The following is a 24373-nucleotide window of genomic DNA, read 5'->3' as shown; positions in this document are numbered from 1 at the left end:
TTTCGGGGCTGGAGAGGGAAGCCCCGGCTGCTCTGCTGGCACCTGGGGCTTCCACCGCCAGCCCCAAAGAGCAGCTCAGGAGCGTGCTGCACTCCGGCAGTTTAGCTCCAGGTACCACACATTCGCTCCATAAGATGCGCAGACATTTCTCCTTAGTTTTTAAGAGGGAAAAAGTGTGTCTTATGGAGCGAAAAATACGGTATCTTCGACCATGGGGAGGGTCACACTGGGGCCAGAGCAACTCCTTCTCCTGGGGAGGAGGAGAAAGGCATTCTGAACCTGGACCCTGTGAATGAATGTCTGCCGCTACCAACAGGCAAAAGATGGTTTGACACTTGTAGTCAGGCTCTCTGGATCATGCCTTCCCCAGGGAGGGGAGAGAGGGAGGGGCAGTGTGAAGAGTGTCTTGCTTGCTCCTCTTTATGGTGAAGTGGCAAGAGAAAAAGCCACTTTGGGGTTAAGCTTGTGCCTTAGCAATGTGTCTACCTCAGTGGGGGGTGTAAAGGCGAGAGGAGAGGCAGCACAATGAATGGCATTATTTTTTCTTTCTCAAGCCAGAAATATCCTGTTGCCTTCTAGCTTGGCAAGGGCACCCTGTCTCTCATCTTTGCGTCCTAGCCTGTAGCCAAGAGGAAGCGCTTTCTCATAAGTGACACCTGCATCTCAGGGCACCTTAGGGTAAATGCAGGTCTAGGTCAGAAAGAGCAGCACTCACTTGTTCCCAGTACACAAATGCATATTTCTTTCCATTATTATTATTTTACTATTATTTAAAGATGTAAAAGAACAATGTAGCATGAAGACTGAAGTCTTACACATTACCAATGTTAATAGCAGTCTCTTGCTTATCTCCAGTAAGGATCCAAATTTTAATATCTGCTTTCATTAGAGTTTCTATTGTTTCAGGCACTTGGTCTTGTAACTTATCTTCTATGGCTGTAGCTCCAAGTAGCTGAAGGTTCTTTGAAAAGAGCATATCAGAGAGGTTTTTAAACAACAACCACCACCACAAATACAGTTTTGAATGTAAAAAATAAATAAATACAGAATCATTTACTTTGAAATATTTCAGTGACACTTATTTTCAATGTTTGCTTAGAATTGGGCTGAATGCCTTAATGTATAATTTGCAACGCTTTGCTCTTCATGCCTATTTTGATTTGTTCTTACAGTCATTCTTTCTGGGAACAGCAACAGCAGCAGGAGGAAATCATCTGGATCTTTCTGGCTTCCTTAACATTTTTTAGAAGCGATCATTCATTTTGAGACAGTTCATTCTCTTTCCTGCTACTCTGGAAAACCATGGGGCATTAGGCATTTTATCAGTAGTGGTATTTTTGAAGACATGGGCAAGACATTTGGGAAGGGATGGCCTTAGTGGGAAAAACTTCAGCTCTCTTTCAAGGCTTTCTTGTATATAAATGACTAGGCCAAAGTACATAGGCCCAGTAGCCCAAGGCATAAAAAGCATTATTTGATGAAGCTTAACAAATTAAATTAAAAAGGCTTTGTTTCACATCAGTGTGCTGGCCATATTTTGGGTTTTCCAAAAAAGACTTATGGCACCATTCAAACCACTTCCCCTCCCCATCCCACATTTTTAGTAGAAGGTGGAGAGGCAGGATCTGGACTGATCTCTGCGCCAGCTCAAGGCTAGCACAGTATGTCCAAATCAGGTCTGATTCGCAGGATCCAGCCTGGCTCAGTTCTGCTGCCTTGCCACTCATGGAACATCCTATTTGGGGGCTTTATGCTGGCTACCGATGACGGGCAACCCACTGATCGAACTCCTGGTTATTTGTTCCCCAGCCTCAACCAAGAGAGCTGGACTGAGGGATGCCTCCACATAATTCACCACCTTTCAGCTCAGTATAAAGGGGTACTGGGCTTCTTTTTAAATTGTTTGAGCAAACTGAGATGCAATAAAATTCTAAAAATGATCAGCATTAGCTTCAAAAGGTGCAAGATATGCCAGATACAAGTAACATATTCAGGCAACACACAGCACCTACTTTTTCAATTAGTTCATAACTCTCTTCAAGTTTCAGCGCTCTATTTTGTACAGCAGTTGCAGCTCTTTGATAGATGTTTAGCCACTCTCGGTAGTCGTTTTCTGAAATCTCAGCAACAGCAAAACAAAGTGTTCTCAAGCCTAAGGAAATAAAATGGTCATACAAGGTTCAATAATTATTCATTTCTTTATCATTTTACAGTATTGGTTTCATATGGTACCTCGCATCACAAATATCCTTTGTCATCTGAGTTTGTAGTAGAGTTTAGAATCTGGAAACAAAAAATGCTTCCTGAATATATAAAATAGCCACAGAAGCCACAGAACCATTTTTATCTTACACTGATATCCAGACAGAAGCAACGTCTACACCTCATACGATGCGCCCCCGCTTCTTCTAAAAAACAGCACATCATAACTCCAGATTCTTCCAGTATATAGTAGCTTCACGTTAGTGTTTCAATCCAAATGTTCACAGGTATTCAGGTACATTAGAAACAATGGGAACTACCATAACTTTCAAACCACCCCACCCCTCCTCCTATACAGTATTACAACTCAAGTCAAGGAAAGGTGTTCAGAACACCAAAGCACAAACTATTCTTCTTAAAACAAAAAAAATATATATTTAGGAAAGCAGAATAAAGACATAAAAGTAAATCATACAAAATAAACACAAAAGTATTGTGCTAATTTGATTAATACACCAACATATGGAAATGAGAAATGATATTGCGTCTGGATAATTAGTTATAATGAATCCAAAAGAATGTGACCACTCCATTACAAAGATAGTATTCCTCTCAGAGGACAGCCAGCTTGTATGTGAGCATCTGACAACATAATTGCAAACATTTGCCACCAATCTGCTACTCTTCCATGAAAAATCACCACCTCCTTTATAAGAGAAGTGAACCTGGTTTGGGGTATAGGTAATTGCTAAATGTATCAGATGTTTTTGAACCAATCAAAATCTTAAATTTCAAGATGAACTAAAATTTTGTATTTGTTCGCACAAGCTCTTTTTCCTTTGATAACTGTTGCATCGTATTGCTACTTACATGTGTGAATGGACCAACAGGAGCATAATACCCACAGACACACCTTTCACATTCCCTCACATTATCTCAAACACTATGCTTCTCAATGAGATCATTTCACACATTCATCTACCAAACTAATGTAATCAAAAGCAGAGAAATTAACGGAAGAGGAATCAAGCTATGTACATGCGTAAAGGCATCTCTCAGTCACGATGAAAAAGGAAGAACCACTACATTACATTGCATGAACTTCAATGAAGAAAGTGAGGGCTCTTTTACAATAACCACCAATTGTTACAAAATCATAGTATTGTTATTACATTAATGGTTTTATACATAACCAACTATTATGCAAATAATAATACCTTCTGTAGCAAACAGCTCTAAATGTTTCAGGGTAATTTCCTTGTATCTTGAATTTTCAGCCAGGCGATCATAAATTACTGTGTCCTATAATGGAACAAAACAAATTGAAGCAAGATTTCTTTTACAAAGCAATGGGGAAAAAATTAAAAGAGGAAATGCATTTCTGTAATAACTACAGTCCAACTGTAAATCATCATACTGTTATTAATTTATTTATTTATGCAGAACATTCGTATAACACTTTTCAGAAAAAAGTCACACACAAATGTTTTTTAAGGTTATGACTGAAAAGCGGATTTTTGATTCCTGTTACTCAACAAATTCTGTAGCAGATGTGTTTGCACCAGTGCAATACACACAATATACTGCCAATATTCACAGCCTTTACTGTAGTATGTGGGTCAGTTGCACATTTGATATGTAACTGATTTATGGGATCTGTACTGCAAATGTTTGGTGCTTATGTCACTGGTGGATTGTCCCAGGCTATATACTTCCTTATTAAATAGGTACAGTCTACAGGACTCTTTAACCCACAGTAGTGCCTCTAATTGACATATACCCTAAACCTGCCATTTAGCTGTCATTTATGCCATTTGCCTTCCCTTTATCACCCTTTCTTCTCATATATTTGATGATTTATCCAACTGGTCTGATATTTCATCAGTACACAATAATGAATTTCTTTTTAAAGTGGTGGTTGACAGACAAGCAAATCCTAGCCGTAATTTGGTGCAGGATAGGCAAAAGAACCAAACCAAACCAAACTAAAAAGCTTAAGATGCCAGAAAAGGGAAAGGACCAGACCATGCAAAGCACATGTGTAATTCAACCTGAGCGTACAAACATAACCTGAGCATCCTGCAAAACACAGATAATATACACTATCCCCATTGTGGTAGCCTTTGGTCCTCAATATATTGTGGGACTACAACTCCCATCAGCCCCAGCTAGAGCACGGCCAAAGGTTGGGGATGATGGGAGTTGTGGCCCAATAGGCCAAAATTTTCCCAGTCCTGCTTTAGGTGTTTATGTGTGCTCACTGCTGCTGCAGTCTACAGCTCGGAGCACATAGGAAACTAGGAAACAGGATGAAGACTTAGAAGGGCTTGGACCAAGGTAGACAGACAGATGGAGAGATCAAGGAATAGGGAGGCAACAACATACTATTTTTTAAAAGTCTTTAAAAACACAGGCTCTACAAAATGGGGAATGTACTAGAATAAGAAAATTACAGTAGCAGGATGCTGAGGGTAGATAACACCAGGACCAAGAGCGAGGGAACTAACATGGAGGAGAAACATTTAAACCACAGTCACCAAGACAGGACCAAAGGAAAACAGAGACAATGACTAATGCCACAAAATAACAGAAAATTGAAACAATAAAACATAATTACGCACGCTACACTACAGTGATACCTCGGGTTACATTTGCTTCAGGTTACATATGCTTCAGGTTACAGACTCCGCTAACCCAGAAATAGTACCTCGGGTTAAGAACTTTGCTTCAGGATGAGAACAGAAATCGTGCTCCGGCGGCGCGGCAGCAGCAGGAGACCCCATTAGCTAAAGTGGTGCTTCAGGTTAAGAACAGTTTCAGGTTACTGTTACACTATTAAGAACAGACCTCCGGAAGGAATTAAGTACTTAACCTGAGGTACCACTGTATTCAGGCCTGAGCTACAGAAGACAAGACTAAGAGTGTACCCAGCACCTGCTTCATGCAAAGACAGGAATGAATGAATGATTCAGAACCTCTCTCAGTGTTCCTGCCTCCATCCACGAGGGGAAGCTCATTCCAACTGAGAACATCTTACATGCATGGGAGTATGGGATTGACTTTCTGTGATTCAGATTTCTGTGAGAAAACAAGTTCAGAGCGCTGATTGAAAGGTAGGCCCCACGGACCACCATCTCACTGTTGCTGGAATGCACTAGGGATGCTGGGATGTAGTCTCTAAAACTGTATTATGAGAATCTGTAGTTCAAAGGAATTATCTTCCCTACTTAATGTCACCTGCCATGTATTAATAATACAAATAACCACCACTGTAAATGCGGGGACGTCTTTCCACTCCATAAAACGGTAATCTCTATTGGGCCTACGTCTAACATAACGCTTCACAGCCAATCCTTGATAGCAAATAGTGCAAAGAAATGGAAAATGAAAACAACAACAACATGGCCAACAACTTACAGCCCCTTTGCAGTAAAGTCTTAATTTTCCTGTAGGCGTGCGGACAATCACAGACATTCTTTTCCTAGAACTGAATGAAAGGCATGTTCCATTTCAAACAGGTTTTAAGCAACTTAGTAGGGTGTGATAGACTTATACAATAAACATATATAAGATGGAGCATAAGCATTGATTCCACATATCTTGAAATGAGATAATGTTTACCGGAGAGAAAAAATAAATATCCTCTAAAATATAAGGCCTACCCCCTCCCCGCCCTACAAATGTTTGCAAAATATTCCATCTATGAAACAATGTAAGTTTTGATAAAATAAGAGTGGTCTTTTCACACATAGGTTTTCTGTTTTAAAAAATGAGGGGCAGAACTCCCCCCCAACATTAAAAGACCTGGGGGAAATGGTATATGACAATAGAACTATAATTTATTTGTAAATTATGTACTATAAGAAACACTGGGAAGGGTGAGTAACTAAAAAGATTCAATATAATGCTGTTTTAAATTTATGTTGCTGGAATGAGAAAATTAGCAGTATGAGGTGTTAAGGGTTATTTAATAATTAATAAATGATAAATAGGATGGACTTTACAGCTGTACTATTTCTGTGAACAATGAATTGCATATTTTCCTGTTTTTGTTCTTTTAATTTCTTTGTGCTTTTATCAGTCTCTTTAAAAATCTTATTTTGTACTTTATCGCTATATTACACTCTTTCTCTCTCCTACTCTAGTTTTCTAGCTTATTTTGTTGTGCTTAAAAGCCCAAATATAGGACGGCTCACGAATTAAATTATGCTTTGAATGTCCATTTTCTCAAACTTTTCCTTTTCAAAAAGAGACTTCCTTTACCTAAGAAAAAACTGTTTCTTAAATACTAAACAAGAAAAAATTCACAGGTGTTTAATTACCTTGTAAATTCTAGCACATTTAGCATTTCATATCTTTCTTCCTGTCCAAGCTAGGGGAAAAAAATGAAATCATGATTAATTCAGTCTTTTAAAAATGTTTTCCAAATGTTTTTTCGGTATTAATAAAACTATTAGCAACAACAGTTAAATCTTTACTATTTTAGATGTACTTACAGATTCTATAATCACAGAGTCTGGTGTTCTTCCAGTGAAAACAAAATGGAGGTGCTTGGCTGCTCTAACCAGTGCTCCTTCATCTGTAACAAACCATTCCCTGTTATTTGACTAGCAAATTGCTAAAAGTGAAAACACTGAAATCTCGATTTTTATATACTCTGCAGTTCATGTCTTAAATATTGGGAAGAAAAAGTACACATTTAAAGTTTCCTGGTGTATTTACTCTTTAATGCGTGTGATTAATGTTCCTGGTAAAGCCTTTCAGCCTCTTCCTACCTCTGTTACAGTTTCCCCTTTGTCTTCTGTATATGAAAGAAATTCCTTATTTGGCATCTCTAAACTAGGATATTTCAGTTCTAAACTGAAAGTGAGTCAATGGCTTTTAAATCAAAGGCTGTTCCAGCAAGTAAGGGTGTTTCCTGCACATGAAGCACTGCTTAGGAAGTGATCCATACTTTTAACCTTGTGTTCACATCCCCCACAAGAACAGGGCATACATATGGTGAAATGCTGTTGGTAGTCTCTGTTCATGGCAGATTCTCTCTCTCATATACATATATAGAGAGACTGTTTTGTGAATTTGCTGTTGGTGGCATAGAGTGGGTTGCCAGGGTCCAGGGTAAAGAAAGCATTGCACTCCCTAACACAGGGGTCAGCAACCATTTTCAGCCGTGGGCCTGTCCACCGTCCCTCAGACCTTGTGGGGGGCCGGACTATATTTTTTGGGGGGAAATGAACGATTTCCTATGCCCCATAAATAACCCAGAGATGCATTTTAAATAAAAGCACACATTCTACTCATGTAAAAACACCAGGCAGGCCCCACAAATAACCCAGAAATGCATTTTAAATAAAGTGAAACATTCTACTCATGTAAAAACTCGCTGATTCCCGGACCGCCCACGGGCCGGATTAAGAAGGCGAATGGGCCGCATCTGACCCCCGGGCCTTAGGTTGCCTACCTCTGCCCTAACAGGTGCCTCCATGTAGCACTCCTGCTGTGGGAAGGAGCTGAGGAGCAGCGGTGTCACATTTGTGGGTGCCACCACTGCTACTGGTTGTGCTGTCTGCTCGCTTCCCCTGTTGGTGGGGGATGCCGCACGGCTGAGAGATGCAAGAGCGCATCCTCTCCCAGCTACTGTATGGCGGGCTGCTCAGGTGAGGCAGGCGGGCAGGAGGGGGAATGCCTGCATCCGGGGAAGCACAAAAAACTAATTTTTTGTGCCCTTACACTATGCTTCTGCTTGCGGTTGTACTAACTTGACACAATCAAGTTGTAATTAGCAGTGCTTCTTTTCTGGGGGTATTCAAGGGTAAGCAGTACCGGCACCTTTTCCTAGAAGAAAAACACTGGTATTAAGTACCTAAGAAAATCCTTTATTCTAGTGATTTACCAGGTGAGTCCCCACGATGATCTTACGTGTTTACAACAGAATGCATTATGATCAGTAGAGGAGCGTAACCTGCTCATTAATAATATGCTGACTTTATGTCACTTTTTAAAAAAACTTTTTTTGGGGGGATCAACTTAGTCAATCTGTTCAACAAGGGTATAACGTTCTTCACAGGTTTCAATGACCTTACCTGGAGAAGCTGCTTGATAAATGATCTTATCATCCTCTCTTTCTGGAACTGCTGTATGACACACTGCCATCATAGTTAGAAACTCACAAATTATAGGTGCAGTTGGCTAAAACAGACACACATAAAACAATACAAATGAATTATGCCTCATTCCAAAATTTAAAGCTATAAGCATATAAGAATAGTTCAAACCGTTGCTGTGGAGAGTATATTATTTTTTTTATCAGACTCAAGACTTGTTTTATTTTCAGTCAACTACAAGGAGACATGGGAAGGTATTAAACAGTGTATTGTCTTAAACAGTATATTCTCAGGGCATATGGTATATTTCTGCTATTCAAGGAAAACAGAGAGTCAAGCAAGCTAATACAGGGGACTAGTGCTCCCAAGATGCACCAGTTAAAGGATTCCTACTGGAATAATTATAACAGATTGAATGTGAACATAAATTGAATTTAACATAATAAACCCCTAAGCAGGCTTAAATCTAAGAAAGACAAGGAATAGGAAAGGGACACAAATGAAAGGAAAGGAAAAAGATAAGGGAAGTTCAGGGTTTAAGAACTTGAGAGAAGAGATACTTTAAAATACTATTTAAATATTTAAAGGGAAGATGTCTGGATGTGCAAGGAGTTAAATAAAAGTGGACAGCAAGAGAGAAAGGATTAAGGTAATGAAACAGAAGGGTCAAAATACACTTTGTGTTGGTCACCTGTTTTGTCTTTAAGTTCAAGACACTTTTTCACAAAGAGACAGTGTAATGGAGCCCCTGAACCTGCTACATGTGTGTGTGTGTGGGTGGGGGGGAATATCCTGCTGGAGTGAATGAGAACTTTCCTCCATGAAAATAACAGGCAGGCATGGGAGCCTAAACCTGATTGCATGGGTAGATGGGCACCTAAAGCCGTGAAGGGAATAGGTTTTTGTAGTAGAAAAGGCTACCCCTCTGATCACTGGTTCTTTGTTCCAAACCACATCCTCCTCTTACAAAAGTGGCCATCAGTGTTTTACACACATTTACTTGGAACTTTTAGTTAGACCCTTATGAAAGTAAATCTTATTTAAATCGATGTGGCTTTATTGAAAGTACATGTGCAGATGACTGGAATACGAATTAAGTTTCCTGTTTGTGATACGCTCCTTTTGCTTTGTTGAATTTCCGTTTTTTCTTCATAAAAACGTAGTATTTATTTCTATATCTTACATGTTTGTTTTGGAGGTTTTCCAGTAATGATGAATCGCTGAACATTTTTTCATCTCCAGGTTGTGAGCCTTGCCTAAAAGAAATAAAAGAAAAATGAAAGCATACAAACATTTAATTTATCTCTTAATAATACACATCCTAGGACCACATGCTATAGAGCAGACACAGGGCTTGATTACAGTGTGTTAGTATCAACTAATATAGTATTAACTAATACAGGAATGCAATCTGTATTTATTAAGGAATCCTGAAATTTTAATTACTCTTCATTTGAGTGATTGTTTGCATAGTTCAGCTAACTTCAACAAAAGAAATGCCCATATGCGGGTTCCAGATAGGATCTTGATATACAAATACACATAATAAACAAATTATAACTTTGCTAGTTTACCCATGCATATTAATAACTTGACGACTACAACATCAAATCATGACTTGGATGTGCAAGTTGCAAAGCAACTTCTGCTATTACCAGGTTTTCTATCAGGCAAGAATTTCACTTTGTTGGACTCTGGCATTTATGAATGTTTTGCTAACAAGGGAACTCTAAGCTCAGGGTATTTATGTGTTTAGAAATTTAACAGGTTTGGAGAAAAATATACATTTTACTGTGTAACCAATACCTGTGTGACCAGCAAAGCTTCCAGTGCCTATATCCTCAACAGGGAGATACCTGTGGCATTCAAACTGTGACACTGCATTAAGAGGTACTCTCCTTCAGAGTCAGGAATTGTGCCACTTATGTACACTATCAATTTCACTATGTGGCTGGGGGAGTCCAGCCAGATGGGCGAGGTATAAATAATAAATTATTATTAAATTATTATTATGTAATTTAAAAAGTTGTTCTATAGTTAATAATAAAGATACACATTCATATTCATCCTCCAGGTGACCCATTTATTGATTCTGATTTGCTTCTACAAAGCTTATGTGGAAGTTAGGATTGGAAGTTATTACATCCAGTCTTTATTGAGCATTTATTCTGATTCCCCCCCCCCAAGAGGTTAAATGACAATGAGCATTCATCATGCAGTGCTTGTGGTGTGTATGTGTCTGTCTGTCTGTCTGTCTGTCTGTCTGTCTGTCTATCTATCTATCTATCTATCTATCTATCTATCTCATGATTAATCATTCCTTCATTCTACACTTTTCATTTCATTTCCCTGTCACTTTCCTGACCACAAAAATTCTGTTTCTTTCTTAAAGAAGATTTATTGTGCCAGGGCCACAGTGTTTTAAACATGCAGATTTCATTTTCCTGCTGTGCACGTGAATCCTACTCACAAAATACTGACAGTCTGCATTCGCCCAAGCAAAAACAACCAACGCTAGAAGAAGGTTAGTGCTTACCACTCGTCTGTAGCATAGCCATAATCCTCTGATTCAGGAGAATGGCTGTGTGGAAAGAAAGGAGGTAAAGAAATAGGAAATAGCTTTGAAAGGCGTCAAGTTCAGATGGCACATAAAGGAGAATTTAATGAAAAGGAAATGAAAATAAAATGAACACAGAAAACAAAAAGAAGGATTGTGATATGAAACACACTGTGGACGTCTGCTGAGAGCTAATTGGTTCAGTGAACAAAGTTTGAGTTAATATGCCAGGTAAGGGATAATGTCTTAAGGTATGATGATACTGACTTGATGCTGTAGGGCAGGGTGGGGATGTGCAGGCCTGCAGGCCAAATGAGGACCCTCCAGGCTTCTCTATGTGGCCCTCAGAATTTCCAGGCTGTACCCCTCCCTGGCCAAACTTCATATTCTGAATGTCTTTTCTGGGTTGAAATGTATCCTGGAACTCTGATAATGCCTCTTGCTTCCTGGCATGGAGGACAGAGATTTGTGCATGTGTAGAAATAAGCCTATGCATAAAACCATAAATAAATTTACATTGACTATTCCACTCAGTGTTGTCCCTGAGCTTGCCCACTATTGGCACGTGGCCCTCGGATGGCTGCCCAGAAGAAAAAGTGATCCTTCAAACTGGAAATGATTCCCAACCCCTGCTGTAGGGAGAGTGGAGGATGAGAGGATTCTTTCAATCAACCTGTCCACCCTTTCCCCTGTAAGCCTAAAAGCATTTGCTTAGCCAAAATATACAGCTAATGAAAAAAACTAATAGTGTTTTTCATTTCACTCAGTTATTCAGTAATCAATTGCAATTATATACAGTGGTACCTTGGTTTTCCAACAGCTTAGTTCACGAACAACTTGGAACCTGAAGGCTGCAAAACTGGAAGCAGGTGTTCCGGTTTTCAAACTTTTTTTCGGAAGCTGAATGTGCTCTGTTTTGCGTCCCCCCGTGTTTCCTCTTGCACTGCTAATTTGCATCCCCCCATTGTAATTCAAGCCTTCTGTTTCTGATTGAAGTGTTTGGAGCTTATATTTGGTGCTTTTGTTTTTGCTATTTATTTTGCGTTTTTTGTTTTGAGGCTTTTTCAGTTAATTTGTTTTTGTGACTGTATGGAACCCAGTGCAGCCACTGATTGATAGATTGATTGCGTGACTGCGGAAATGGATTAAAGCCCCCCATCCAAACAATGACTATCATCAGTGCAGGTAAGTAAAAGTTTTAATTTTAATTTTTATCTACAATACTGTTTTATTTATTTTATAGTACAGTACATTGTTTATTGCTTTCATTTTATGGATTAATGGTCTCATAAGATAGTAAAACTGATGTTAAATTTCTGTTTTAGGGGTTATTTCTAAAGTCTGCAATGGATTAATCTGTTTTGCATTACTTTTTATGGGAAAGTGCACCTTGGTTTTGGAATGCTTTGGTTTTGAAACAGACTTCCGGAATGGATTACGTTTGAGAGCCAAGGTACCACTGTACTCAACTCATCAAGACAGAAATATCTGTGTATTCCAGCTATAGCAGTCATTGGAGATGGAGTGGCTTGTCCTATGCCATCTAACTCTCCAACTTTGTATCCTTATGTAACCAAAATGGTTTGGAAAACAACAACAACAAAGAAATATTTAGGGAAGAAAAGAAACTCCTGAGGGACACAAACACATGAAATAGTTCAATGAGGAAGGATCATGTTCAGGAGACAACGGATGAGGGGAGAGAGCAGAATAAATAGAAGACAAGGGGCCGATGAGAAGAAATGGAAGAAAATATATTGGAAGAGAGCATCGCTTGCGGGCTGGCTTGAACCCGAAATAAGAGCATTCAACATTGCAACATTTCACTGCAGATCTCATTGGCTGGTTTCCTAAATTGAAAATATTCCACTTTGCTTGAAAAGCCTAAAGATACTTTCACAAGAAGCATCAAGGACCTACACAGTCCTCAATTATGCAACAACAATTCATTTTAGCAGTTAAATAGGAAATATTTTAAAATCAAAAGACCCTTTTTATTTTACTTTTCTGAACTAGGACTTCTAAAGATACTTATTAGTCTTATGGTTACTATGAGGTGTCTTAACCCAACTGCTCAAAGTCTCAATTATAATTTCTGCATAGGTATAATATGTATATATGAAACATCCAGATGTCTGTTCATGTGCTATAAAGTGAAGGTATTATTAAATTGCTTAAGAACCAGTAAAATATTGCTGAAGTCATAGTAATTCATAGGTTTCTGGCCTTTTTAATTGCATTTTGCTTTTAACTGCTAAAGATATATTCCAATTTGAATTGATGTTTTAAATTCTGACTTGATTGAAACCCCAAATAATAAAAACTATTTTCACTAAAGCAGCAAAGAGTACAAATGCAACTATATTTATGGAAAAACTTACCCATAAGCGATTCCTGCAATAGTACACTTCTTAAACTGCATTACGTTGCATGTCAGGGTGCCAGTTTTGTCAGAAAATATGTATTTGACCTAAACAAATGATAAGGCTGATTAAGACTTCTCATTAAGCCTACATTCCTATTATTAATGTCTCAGCGGTTAAAAACTCTTCATGTTTTAACATGCTGTATAAATAATAAATGTTGAAAATGCTAAACAACCTTAGTAATAATAATAATAATAATTTATTATTTATACCCCGCCCATCTGGCTGGGCCTCCCCAGCCACTCTGGGCGGCTTCCATAAAAACCAAAAATACAGTAAAATATCACACGTTAAAAACTTCCCTGAACAGGGCTGCCTTAAGATGTCTTCTGAATGTCAGGTAGTTGTTTATCGCTTTGACATCTGCTGGAAGGGCGTTCCACAGGGCGGGCGCCACTACCGAGAAGGCCCTCTGCCTGGTTCCCTGTAGCTTTGCTTCTCGCAATGAGGGAACCGCCAGAAGGCCCTCGGCGCTGGACCTCAGCGTCCGGGCAGAACGATGGGGGTGGAGACGCTCCTTCAGGTATACTGGACCGAGGCCGTTTAGGGCTTTAAAGGTCAGCACCAACACTTTGAATTGTGCTCGGAAACGTACTGGGAGCCAATGTAGGTCTTTCTTAGCAAAAAGAAGTATTACTGGCTGGTTTGGATGGAATGTTTGTCATTTGTTCCTCTAATCACTGTGTCCCCTCAGAACTCCTGTTTCACCTCCAATGCTACCAGTTGTTCAGTATGGATGTAACTTTCTGCAGCAGCCTACATGCCTACAAGCTCAGACTACCCAATGGATTTCCAATCATATGTGATAGAAAACACATAACTCTCCTTTTAATCCAGCTCTGTTCTACCATAAAGACAAGAGTTAATGTTTTTAAACAAGTGACACCCCCCCCATGCTCAGACGAAGGTCTTTCCAGAGCTTTTATCACCATATTTAAACTGCATGTAGGAAGATTCAGAAGGGATAGAGCATGGGTAGGCAAACTAAGGCCCGGGGGCCAGATCCAGCCCAATCACCTTCTCAATCTGGCCCACGGACGGTCCGGGAATCAGTGTGTTTTTACATGAGCAGAATGTGTCCTTTTATTTAAAATGCATCTCTGGGTTATTTGTGGGGTCTGCCTGGTGTTTTTACATGAGTAGAATGTGTCCTTTTATTTAAAATGCATCTCTGGGTTACTTGTGGGGTCTGCCTGGTGTTTTTACATGAGTAGAATGTGTCCTTTTATTTAAAATGCATCTCTGGGTTATTTGTGGGGCATAGGAATTCATTCACCCCCCCCCCCAAAAAAAAATAGTCCGGCTCCCCCACAAGGTCTGAGGGACAGTGGACCGGCCTCCTGCTGAAAAAGTTTGCTGATCCCTGGGATAGAGTCCTCTGCATCCTAGTCTAGGAGTGAAGTAGCTCCCAATCCTTTTTTCCCAGCTAAAAAGAGCTTGTTTTGTTTTTCTTGTTCTTTCATGCCCTCTAGTGGATACCACTGGATTGCTGCAATTCTAAGCCCTTTTATAGCAGAGAGCGAGGCTTCTTACTGTTTGGGATTATGTAGCCCTTGCCTGCCCTTCTCACAAAAAAATGGGAGACAGAATGTTTATTTTTTGTCTTGCTCATTGGTGATGTCTCTTCATGAGATGTGAAGAAAGGCCTGCATGCAGCTGATAAACAGGGCGTCTCCCCTTCTCAGCCATGCCACAACAGATTGCTGGGTTTTCATGTGGAATTTGCACTTCACTAAATATCTATTGACATAACTGTTGAAAAAGCCCTACCCTCTATCAAGAGAGTTCTCCATTCTCTTAGGAGGGCATAGAGACGTCTAATCAGGACAGGGATGGGGTGAAGTGTCTCTTTTGGGCCACGCCTTCAGATGAAGTGTCTCTAATCTTTAGGACTAGGGCAAATATTGGTACTGCTTTACCAACATTGGGGTGGTGGTGGGGAGACACAGCTCTTTACCTTGGTTTTTGCCATGTGATATGTTTATTTTTAGGACCCACCTTATGTTTGTAATTGTAAGTAGTTTTAAACTGTTTTTAACATTGTGTTTTAATGGTTGTAACCTGCCCTGGGACTTTAAGAGTGAAAGGTGGGTAATCATTATTATTACTAATAAATATAGGTGATGCAAGAAACCAGAGGAATGTTTCAGGCTGTTTCTAAGCAAACTATAGCAAAAAAAAATTAAGAAAAAATACTGAAATCTAGGAACCTATTAATTGCTCATGGAAACTTTTAATAACCAATTTCCATGAATTTCAAAACCATTAAGTGTTAGGAGGGACAACATACCTGCCCAAGTTCTTCATTGAGATTGGATGTGCGAGCCATGGCAGAAGTGTCTGTAGGTTCATAGTGCATGTCAATATCCTATCAAAAGGAAAAGGCAACATTTAAAAAAGCTGATAAGCCACCATTTCATGTTGTTACATGAAAATAATGTTTCTCATTGTCAGTGTGACCTATTTCATGCAGATACAGTTATCCAGAATTCCGTATGTATGCTGATATCACTTAGCAAAAAAATTCTACTGGACAAGCATAAGAAATGGAGTAGCCAACAGTTGCAGGGGGAAAGTCAGGCACACTAAAGCTCAGAATGAGCTCAGGCTTGTAAGAGAGGTTAATAATAATAATGAAAGTTTCTTTAGCTATGTCCGAAGTAAGAGAAAGAACAAGCAAGTGGTAGGTCCTCTGCATGGGGAACATGGAGAAATGCTATTGGGTGACCAAGAAAAGGCAGAACTACTCAACACATACTTTGCCTCTGTCTTCACCCAAAAGGAAAGCAAATGCCCAACCTGATGATAACAGAATAAATGATGTAAGGAGGGAGCTGCAGCCCAAGATAGGAAAAGAGGTATTAAGGGAACACCTAGCTACTTTAAATGAATTCAAATCTCCAGGGCCTGATGAGCTACATCCAAGGGTACTAAAGGAGCTCGAGGATGTAATTTCAGAGCCTTTCTGTAATTTCAGAGCCTTTGAGAATTCTTGGAGGACAGGTGAGGTCCCTACAGACTGGAGGAGGGCAAATGTCCCCATCTTCAAAAAGGGGGAAAAGGAAGACCCAGGTAACGAATGAGCTTGACGTCGAAACCAGGGAAGATCCGAGAACATATAATTCAACAGTTGGTCTGTGAGCATTTAGAAAAGTATGTTTTGATTACTAAGAACCAGCATGGGTTTCTCAAAAATAAGTCATGCCAGACCAATCTGATTTCTTTTTTTGATGGAATTACAAACTTGGTGGATCAGGAAAATGCTGTGGACATAGTGTATATTGTTCAGTAAGGCTTCTGACAAAGTCCCCCATGATATTCTTGCGAGGAAGCTGGTAAAATGTGGGTTGAATGAGATAACTGTTAGGTGGATTTGTAGCTGGTTGACTGACCAACCCAAAGAGTACTCATCAATGGTTCCTCATAATCCTGGAAAAAAGTGACAAGTCGGGTGCCGCAGGGTTTTGTCCTGGGCCCGTTGTTGTTTAATGTCTTTATAAATGACTTGGATGAAGGAATTGGGGGCATGCTCATCAAATTTGAAGATGACACCAAACTGGGAGGAGAAGCTAATGCCACAGAATCAGAATTCAAAATGACCTTAACAGATTGGAGAACTGGGTGCAAGCTAACAAAATGAATTTCAACAGGTACAAATGTAAGGTTCTGCACTTAGGCAGGAAGAACCAGATGCACAAATATAGGGTGGGGGCCCCTGATTTGCCAGTAGCACATGTGAAAAGGACATGTGGTGGACCACAAGTTTAACATGGAACTGGCTATGTTAAGCCCAGAGAAGAGGAGAATGAGAGGAGATATGATAACTACCTTCAAATATCTTAAGGAGGAGGGAGCATGCTTGTTTTCTCCTTCCCTGGAGGATAGGTCTCGAACCAATGGCTTCAAGTTGCAAGAAAAGAGTCCCTGAGTGTCAAAGTTAGCTCTCTGGATCCCTTGTTAATTCCCCCCCTTCAAGTGACATACTGTCTTGCTCAATTAGAAACTGCTTTGAACCTCCATTCTGTTTAGAAAGGCAAATCCAAACACCCTTGGGCATGTGAAAGTAGCTGCATGTTTATTTGGATCTAAGTCTTATTGTAGATGCAGTATACTGCACAGTGCACACTTATCAGCTGTGCTCAGCATGTAAGGGCTATTCACAAGTCTCCTGCCCATCTCCCACACTGCATATAGCAAATGAAGGAGGAACTGCCCCTGCTGGCCGCGCCCCTGACATCATCAGCCCTTTACATCATCATGTTCCCAGGTAGGCTACCAAACTTTGTGGGTTTAGTTGAATGCTGGCATATAGCTCTTACCAACATACCATTCAATGAACTAATGTTGGGGCTAGGGACAAGTTGAGGGCAGGGGGAGGGCACAGTTTTCCTTCCACGTGTTCAGTATATGCGTGGAGGAGTTATCTGAATGCCATTACTATTGCACTTGTTTCTGAAGTTTCTATGGGCAAAATAAAATCTCACAGGTGGACCCTGGGGCAGCATGTGCTTCCTTTGCACAAAATGCACAATCTGGCCTCAGATTCCATATTAGTATGGTGTATCAGGTGGTACTAGGAATATGCAAGTTCCTTTAGGCTGCAAACTCAGAAAACTGATTCACAATGCTGGGTTGAAAGGGATTTCAACAATCCATAGAATTTAAAGCCTATGAAATTATATATGAAAAGGTGCATGATGTTGCAAACTTTAAACTTTATAAAAACATTTAATCTTGTAATTAAGTTTGCATTACTTTAATAAAACCTCCCTTTCATAGCAAAGGGAAGACATATATAACATTTATTATTGAAAGCACTTATCAAAGCTCTGCAAATAGCACAAAAAATGTTCGTATTTACCCAGTTTATGAAATATGCTTGAATAAATTTAACCACTTCTAGTGTAACTAACAGGCTAATTGGAATGAGATTGTTGAAAAGAATGATAAAGGTCAGGAAATTCAGTCCAAAATTATTAGCGCCGCCATCTGTTTAAAAAGAAAGAAAGAAAGATAATAAGAATATGTTTATAGTTTAGGAAATTAACAGCAGTAATGCCAAAAGTTCATTTATCAGGTGGCATTTTGAAAGTTTAAGGTTTGAAAAGAAAAAATGATAAACCAAGTTCAATCTGTGGTATCTATACTTCCAACAAAATTATCCCTGTTATATTCTCTGGGAGGAAATCAGCTCAGGGGTAAAGGGGAAGAGACAAACTGCCTCAGACACCCACATGGCTGCCCAGCAATATTCCCTAAGGTTAGTGTGACAAACAAGGTTGCACCTGGAAGTATTCTCTGAGTCTTCCCTCCAACAGCAAATAGCTTGGGGACCCACCTTTCACAAGGATCATGGCACGAGTGTAAAGGAATAAAGCTTCTCCTCCATGCCTGCTGCTTTTTAACCCCAAAGAAAACAGATACATGAAATGTAATCAGACATTTCCCGTATCATAATTTGGTCCTGAACAAAACTTTTCTCTTGTTAATTTCTAGCAGTGAGTGCAAGTATATTTTATATACACATTTTGATGTAAAAACCCTTATTCTATATGAACAAAACTGTACCTTAACGATATAACACATTTATCTTATTTTATGAACACAAGCTAATTTAACTATCACTGTACTCACAGTTTAAATTGATATACCAGTCCCGCTCCTCATGTTTTTTATTCCATATAGCTGAACCAATGGAACAAACCAAAGACATTGCAATGAGAATGCAGAACAGAAACAGAATTTGAATATTTGTAATTCTTTCAACATTGGATAGTTTAAGAGGAGGGCTTGTTGAGTTCTGTGGATGGAATAAAAAGAGTTCATAAATAAGAGAAGACATATGCATGTGATTTCCCCCCCCACTAGATAGTATTGGAAATCAAAGACAATCATATGTGTTGCCCATCCCATAAGTGTGATTACCAGTTTTTACACCATGAAACAACATTTTGCCTAGGCCCTATACAGTACTTTCTAATGAAGGCATACAAGAACAGAAAAGCATTTTTTTGCTATGACACACATGAAGTACATTTAACCATTAATTTATAACTAGCAAATCAAGAACTCCTTTCACATGTTTTAATTAATGCAATTACCGTATTTTTCCGTCTATGAGACGCCCCCATGTATAAGATGCCCCCTATTTTTGGGGACTCCAATTTAAGAAAATGGGGGGAGGAGATCTATTCGTGTATAAGACACACCCAAATTTTGGACATTATTTTTAAAGGAAAAAAACCTAGTCTTATACACAGAAAAATACGGTGTATTTGCCAAATAGGATTGGTGACCAACACTATAAAGTCTACAACATTAGCTTGTACCACAGTTCTACATATACAACTCCTGTGATTTGTGATGGATTGGTCTTTAGTTTACTGAGCTTCAACAGCACTGCACTATAGGCAATAATTACATTTTAGGTATAACCCTATGCTACAGGACCATGGTCCTTGCTACTTGTGTTTAGCTTTCTCATAAATGTACAGTTTGAAATTGGTACAGGTAGTACCCATGAATTAGAATATCCAAACCAAAAATAAATATTATTCATAATTATAAGACAAACCTGCATGAGTTTGGTATCGTGCCCTGTATAGACAACTATACCATGAACCCATTGTGTATTTCTTAGCTGAGCTCCACGCAGAAGAATTTGATCAGGACCCAGTGGAACAGTGCTAAAAATAATAAAATAAACATTGACTTAGGTTGAGTTTTAAGTAAAATACCCACTTGGGGAAATACCAACTAATGTCTATTTTATTTCAATTTCTGACATTATCAACCTGAGACATCACAATATAGTAATGGAAAAATAAGGAGTTAGAAAGAAATTATATGTTCCCTCTCCATAGGTTTGAAAAAGCATTCTACGCTGGAGAACGCTTAGATGAAAAGGGTAAAAATAAAAAGACAATACACTTCAAGGAATCCACATCTAAGTAACATGCAATTTTATACTGGGTTTACTTCTATTATTGGATCATCTTGATTTGAACAATCTATATTTAATGGGGTGGGGAAGTGTGGGCTGCTAGTTGGATGAAGAGAACATTATGCGGATGACACACACACAAACACACACACACACACACACACACACACAAACACACACGAGGCACAAGCAGCTTCAGAGCCACACTAAACTCTTAGCAGCACAAAGTTGCAGTCTAACTTCCACTGCAAGGTAAAACCATCTTCCAGTTCTCCAAAAAACCTACACAATGCAAACCTCTCCAAGCAGAGATCTGCTGCACTGCTGGAAGATGCTAAGTAAATAACTCTAATCAACATAAGGCAGCCTGCTAGCCAAGAAAAAGATCACAAGGAAAGGCATTGAGTACTCTACGGGTACTAGCTTGGACCATTTTATCCAACATTCTCTCTCGTGGCAACTTTCACATCCTAGTTTTTCTAAATGGTTTAGAGGTTTTATTATGATCAAGCAGCATATAAATGCTGTGAAATAGAAAAGAGCTGATAAGGTAAAAGAAGATGCTCTTCACAGGTAAGACAAGGAAAAGAAGCTGGAAAAGGAATCTGCCTAGCATAGTTTCTCAGAATGTGTCTCAGCCTCTCCTAACAAAGCACTGAGTTCTGCAGAAAACATCCCTGTCTGTCTCAGGTAGGAAGATAATCTGCAAGGCTGGTGGGTAGCTTAGAGCCAGCAAGAAGTAATGTTTTCAGCCCTGCTTTCCCAGCCCTGAAGGTGGAGCCTAAATGATTTAAAAGAGATCCTTTGGCTAAAGTTTATAAAGGGGAACCAGAATATTTAATTTACTTCAAAGGGTTTGCAATTCAGCTGCATATGGTAAGCAGCTTGTTCTCCATGAAAGCACAAAGCCTTGTGAAGACTCATACCTCTTCTATGTATTCATAAAGTATATATAACTTAACACTTGATGTTTGCTTATTATCTGTTAAAAAAAAATCACTACTACTACTACTACTACTACTACTACTACTACTAATAATAATTTATTATTTATACCGCCGCCCATCTGGCTGAGTTTCCCCAGCCACTCTGGGCAGCTCCTAATCAAGTGTTAAAAACAATACAGCATTAAATATTAAAAACTTCCCTGAACAGGGCTGCCTTCAGATGTCTTTTAAAAATAGGATAGCTGCTTATTTCCTTGACACCTGATGGGAGGGCGTTCCACAGGGCGGGCACCACTATCAAGAAGGCCCTCTGCCTGGTTCCCTGTAATCTCACTTCTCGCAATGAGGGAACCGCCAGAAGGCCCTCGGCGCTGGATCTCAGTGGCTGGGCTGAATGATGGGGGCGGGATATCATTTATATTCTTATATTATTTATATTATTATATCATTTATACATTTATATTTATATCATTTATATCCTCTACAGGTTTTTAATGGCATGATGAAAAGATACTTAGATGGTTACATACCCATGCTCATCTAATCTGATATTTCCCACAAAGTCATAAAGATGTCTGTTAGGACTTTCACATTCAATTCTTCCTGAAAGTCTCATCAAGCTGTCAATGTCCTTGATATCCGATGTCAATGGCAAACCCTGAATCAACAAATTTTTATGGAACACTATAACCAAATCAATACAGGAAACATTGAACACAGCAATATTTGCTTTCTTAGTCTGGGGCAATGTCCTATATCAACACAGAACAACTGTACTGTCCTACTCACTTGTTTTAGCAGCATGACTAGAGAATGCATGAAGAGCTATATTTGCTGTTATAGCTAACCAAGAAAAACAACGGCTTGTCTTTGTTCCTCCAAACCAGGATTACAAATCAGCTTCAAAATACTGTTTGAAAACCAGATATCTTTGATATAACAAGAACCTATGCTTTGCTGCAAACAAAAAAGGAAGTTACCGTGGATGCACAGAGTTCATTCCTATAGCATTAATCCAGCATTTGACAGAACAGATGGTTTCCAATCTTATTTTTACTGATGAAGTCCTCTTGAAATATTAAAATTTAAGTTGCCAGCTGTGAAATTTGTGGCTAAATTGTGCCCGAATAATCTGAACATTGTTACCTTGAATATTTCTTACAGTTTTCAGTAATTTGGCTCAAATGAAACTGTTTTTGGTTTAACAGCGAGTTCTTTAGAGAGCACACAGAGTTAAATTCTATTAATACAACGTATTAATGTATCCAGTAATATGATATGTTACTGAACCAGAGTTGCTCACACTACTATATTTTCCTACTTACATTCTGAAAAAAAGCTGTCACAAGTGCCTATCTAAATATTCACAAATATTAGATACAAGCCTGAGACAATAAGATTTGTTAGGCGAACACCAAAACATTCCTAAATTAAACAGTGACAGTAACTATGGTAGCTTTCTGGCAACCTTTCTTCATGCTTTTTGAAAAACATGTCATCAGCATCAGGTTCCCCAGAAATGCTAACCCTCAATCTGGAGATGTAACAAGTTACTTATTTCTCAGAGTGTGTGTGTATGCGTGTGTGCCCTGGAGTTACAACTGCTGGTTTGTGTGACTGTCACTCCTTCTCACACTGATTACTAACAGTGAGTGACACAAATATTGCCGTAAAAGACTTCTGTTTGCAGGTGTGCTGCTCACCTGCAAAAGCACCGGGGCAACTGGCAAGAGCTCACACCCCAAAGCTTCCAAAGACACAAACTTTATATTGAAACCCAACTTCTGCTTAACACACATTTATGTGTTAACCTTTCATTACTAAAATATGAGCAAGTTACAACCCAATTTGCAAAGGAGTGGTATGGTTTAAAAGATGGGATTGAAAGTAACAATCCCTTTACCACACTGTCAACAACTGGTGGATAAACTATAAGCGTCTTATAGCTGGGGGTACATGTGCTGTTCCACAATACAATTTTCCCAGTCCCAGTTTTTGTGGCGTAGATAATTGGAGGGTGCCACTGAAATCTACCCCCGTTTTGCTCAAATGGAGGCAACAAGTACACTTGATACCCAATCATTTGGCATTATGCAGTCCAGAAGAATTGTATGCACACCTCTGGTCCTGAATGGCAGTGCGTTTATATATCTTATCTCCCATTCATTATCCATTAGTGACGACAGAAGCAACACTTTATGGCAACATAAACATTTTTAATTGATAGGCAGCAACTTACCTGTCGTATTTTTAGATTGGTTTCGCCATCTAAATTTGATGTTTCAATGTAGCACATAGCTTGTGGTTCACTTAGAGGGGGGGGGAAAGATTCATTTTTGTGAGTTGATCACTTTAAAAGTTATATCCATTCTTTAGTATGTTATCTTCAAAAATAAATTATATTTATAATCAGCCATTCACATTTGTAGAACATGATTATCAAAGTATGACCTTTGATATTAATCCATATAGTAAGCCACACAAAGTTGATCAGTGATCACATTGCCTTATACTTTAAGTAGAGAAAATATTCCAGATCTTAAGAGATTATTAGAAAAATATTAAGCAAAGAATGCTAGCCAAATAAACATATTTGACAACATGCTAACACTACAATCTGCAGAATCACATATCACAAAACAATAAAGCACTCTGCAGAGATAGCCAAACTTTTGCACTTTGAATTTATGCAACATGAAGCACATAAGGGGGGAAAAACTGACAGAAGCAGAACCATTATTCCAGATGCACTGCCTATTCTGTGCTTTTAATGTATGCTGAAGACCTTTCAGTTCCCCAAAGCATTTCCTGACTATTGGGTGTATATTGCTGGTAACTGTGGAAATTGTATTTTATTTTGTTTCCAATTTACTATTATATTTACTCTTATTGTATAAATTTACTATATAGCACACAACTTTGTAATTCCTAAATGTTAAGTGGTTTAGAAGTCTTTTAAAATCAACCAGTTAATAAAAAAAATTCTTATTAATCTGATTCTGAAAGACAAGCTTCAAACGGCTTGGGGACCAATTACTCGAATGAACCTATACTAGCCTGGCCATATCTTAAGCTGCTCCAATGGGGCTTTTCTCTATGCCTCATCATTAAAGGAAGTGAATTATACGGTGACACCGAAGAGGGTCTTTTGTGGAATATCCTCTTTAGCAGTGTGATTGGTGCCAACCTTTAGT

At 39.0% G+C, this 24373-nt stretch overlaps 1 protein-coding gene across 10 annotated transcripts in view; it reads right to left on the bottom strand.

Annotated features, from left to right (window-relative positions):
* ATP8A1 (ATPase phospholipid transporting 8A1) overlaps positions 1 to 24373 on the bottom strand; it is a 77626-nt gene that overhangs the window by 24445 nt on the left and 28808 nt on the right. For 7 of the 10 annotated variants that reach the window (XM_083630155.1, XM_083630153.1, XM_083630162.1 and 4 more), the window contains 16 exons: positions 23419 to 23488; positions 21710 to 21837; positions 19864 to 19975; positions 18924 to 19089; positions 18151 to 18278; positions 15580 to 15657; positions 13245 to 13333; positions 10843 to 10887; positions 9490 to 9562; positions 8286 to 8391; positions 6699 to 6781; positions 6525 to 6574; positions 5620 to 5689; positions 3420 to 3504; positions 2013 to 2152; positions 823 to 961 (listed from right to left, as the gene is read on the bottom strand). In XM_083630155.1, the coding sequence (XP_083486281.1) occupies positions 823 to 961; positions 2013 to 2152; positions 3420 to 3504; positions 5620 to 5689; positions 6525 to 6574; positions 6699 to 6781; positions 8286 to 8391; positions 9490 to 9562; positions 10843 to 10887; positions 13245 to 13333; positions 15580 to 15657; positions 18151 to 18278; positions 18924 to 19089; positions 19864 to 19975; positions 21710 to 21837; positions 23419 to 23488 (1562 nt within the window). The remainder of the gene's footprint in view (positions 1 to 822; positions 962 to 2012; positions 2153 to 3419; positions 3505 to 5619; positions 5690 to 6524; positions 6575 to 6698; positions 6782 to 8285; positions 8392 to 9489; positions 9563 to 10842; positions 10888 to 13244; positions 13334 to 15579; positions 15658 to 18150; positions 18279 to 18923; positions 19090 to 19863; positions 19976 to 21709; positions 21838 to 23418; positions 23489 to 24373) is intronic. The other 3 variants (XM_083630157.1, XM_083630156.1, XM_083630154.1) reach the window with 1 other exon arrangement.

Source organism: Podarcis filfolensis, assembly GCF_964270895.1.
Source record: "Podarcis filfolensis genome assembly, chromosome: 9".
In the NCBI taxonomy this organism is placed as follows: domain Eukaryota; kingdom Metazoa; phylum Chordata; class Lepidosauria; order Squamata; family Lacertidae; genus Podarcis; species Podarcis filfolensis.
This window is presented reverse-complemented; position numbering and strand designations above follow the sequence as displayed.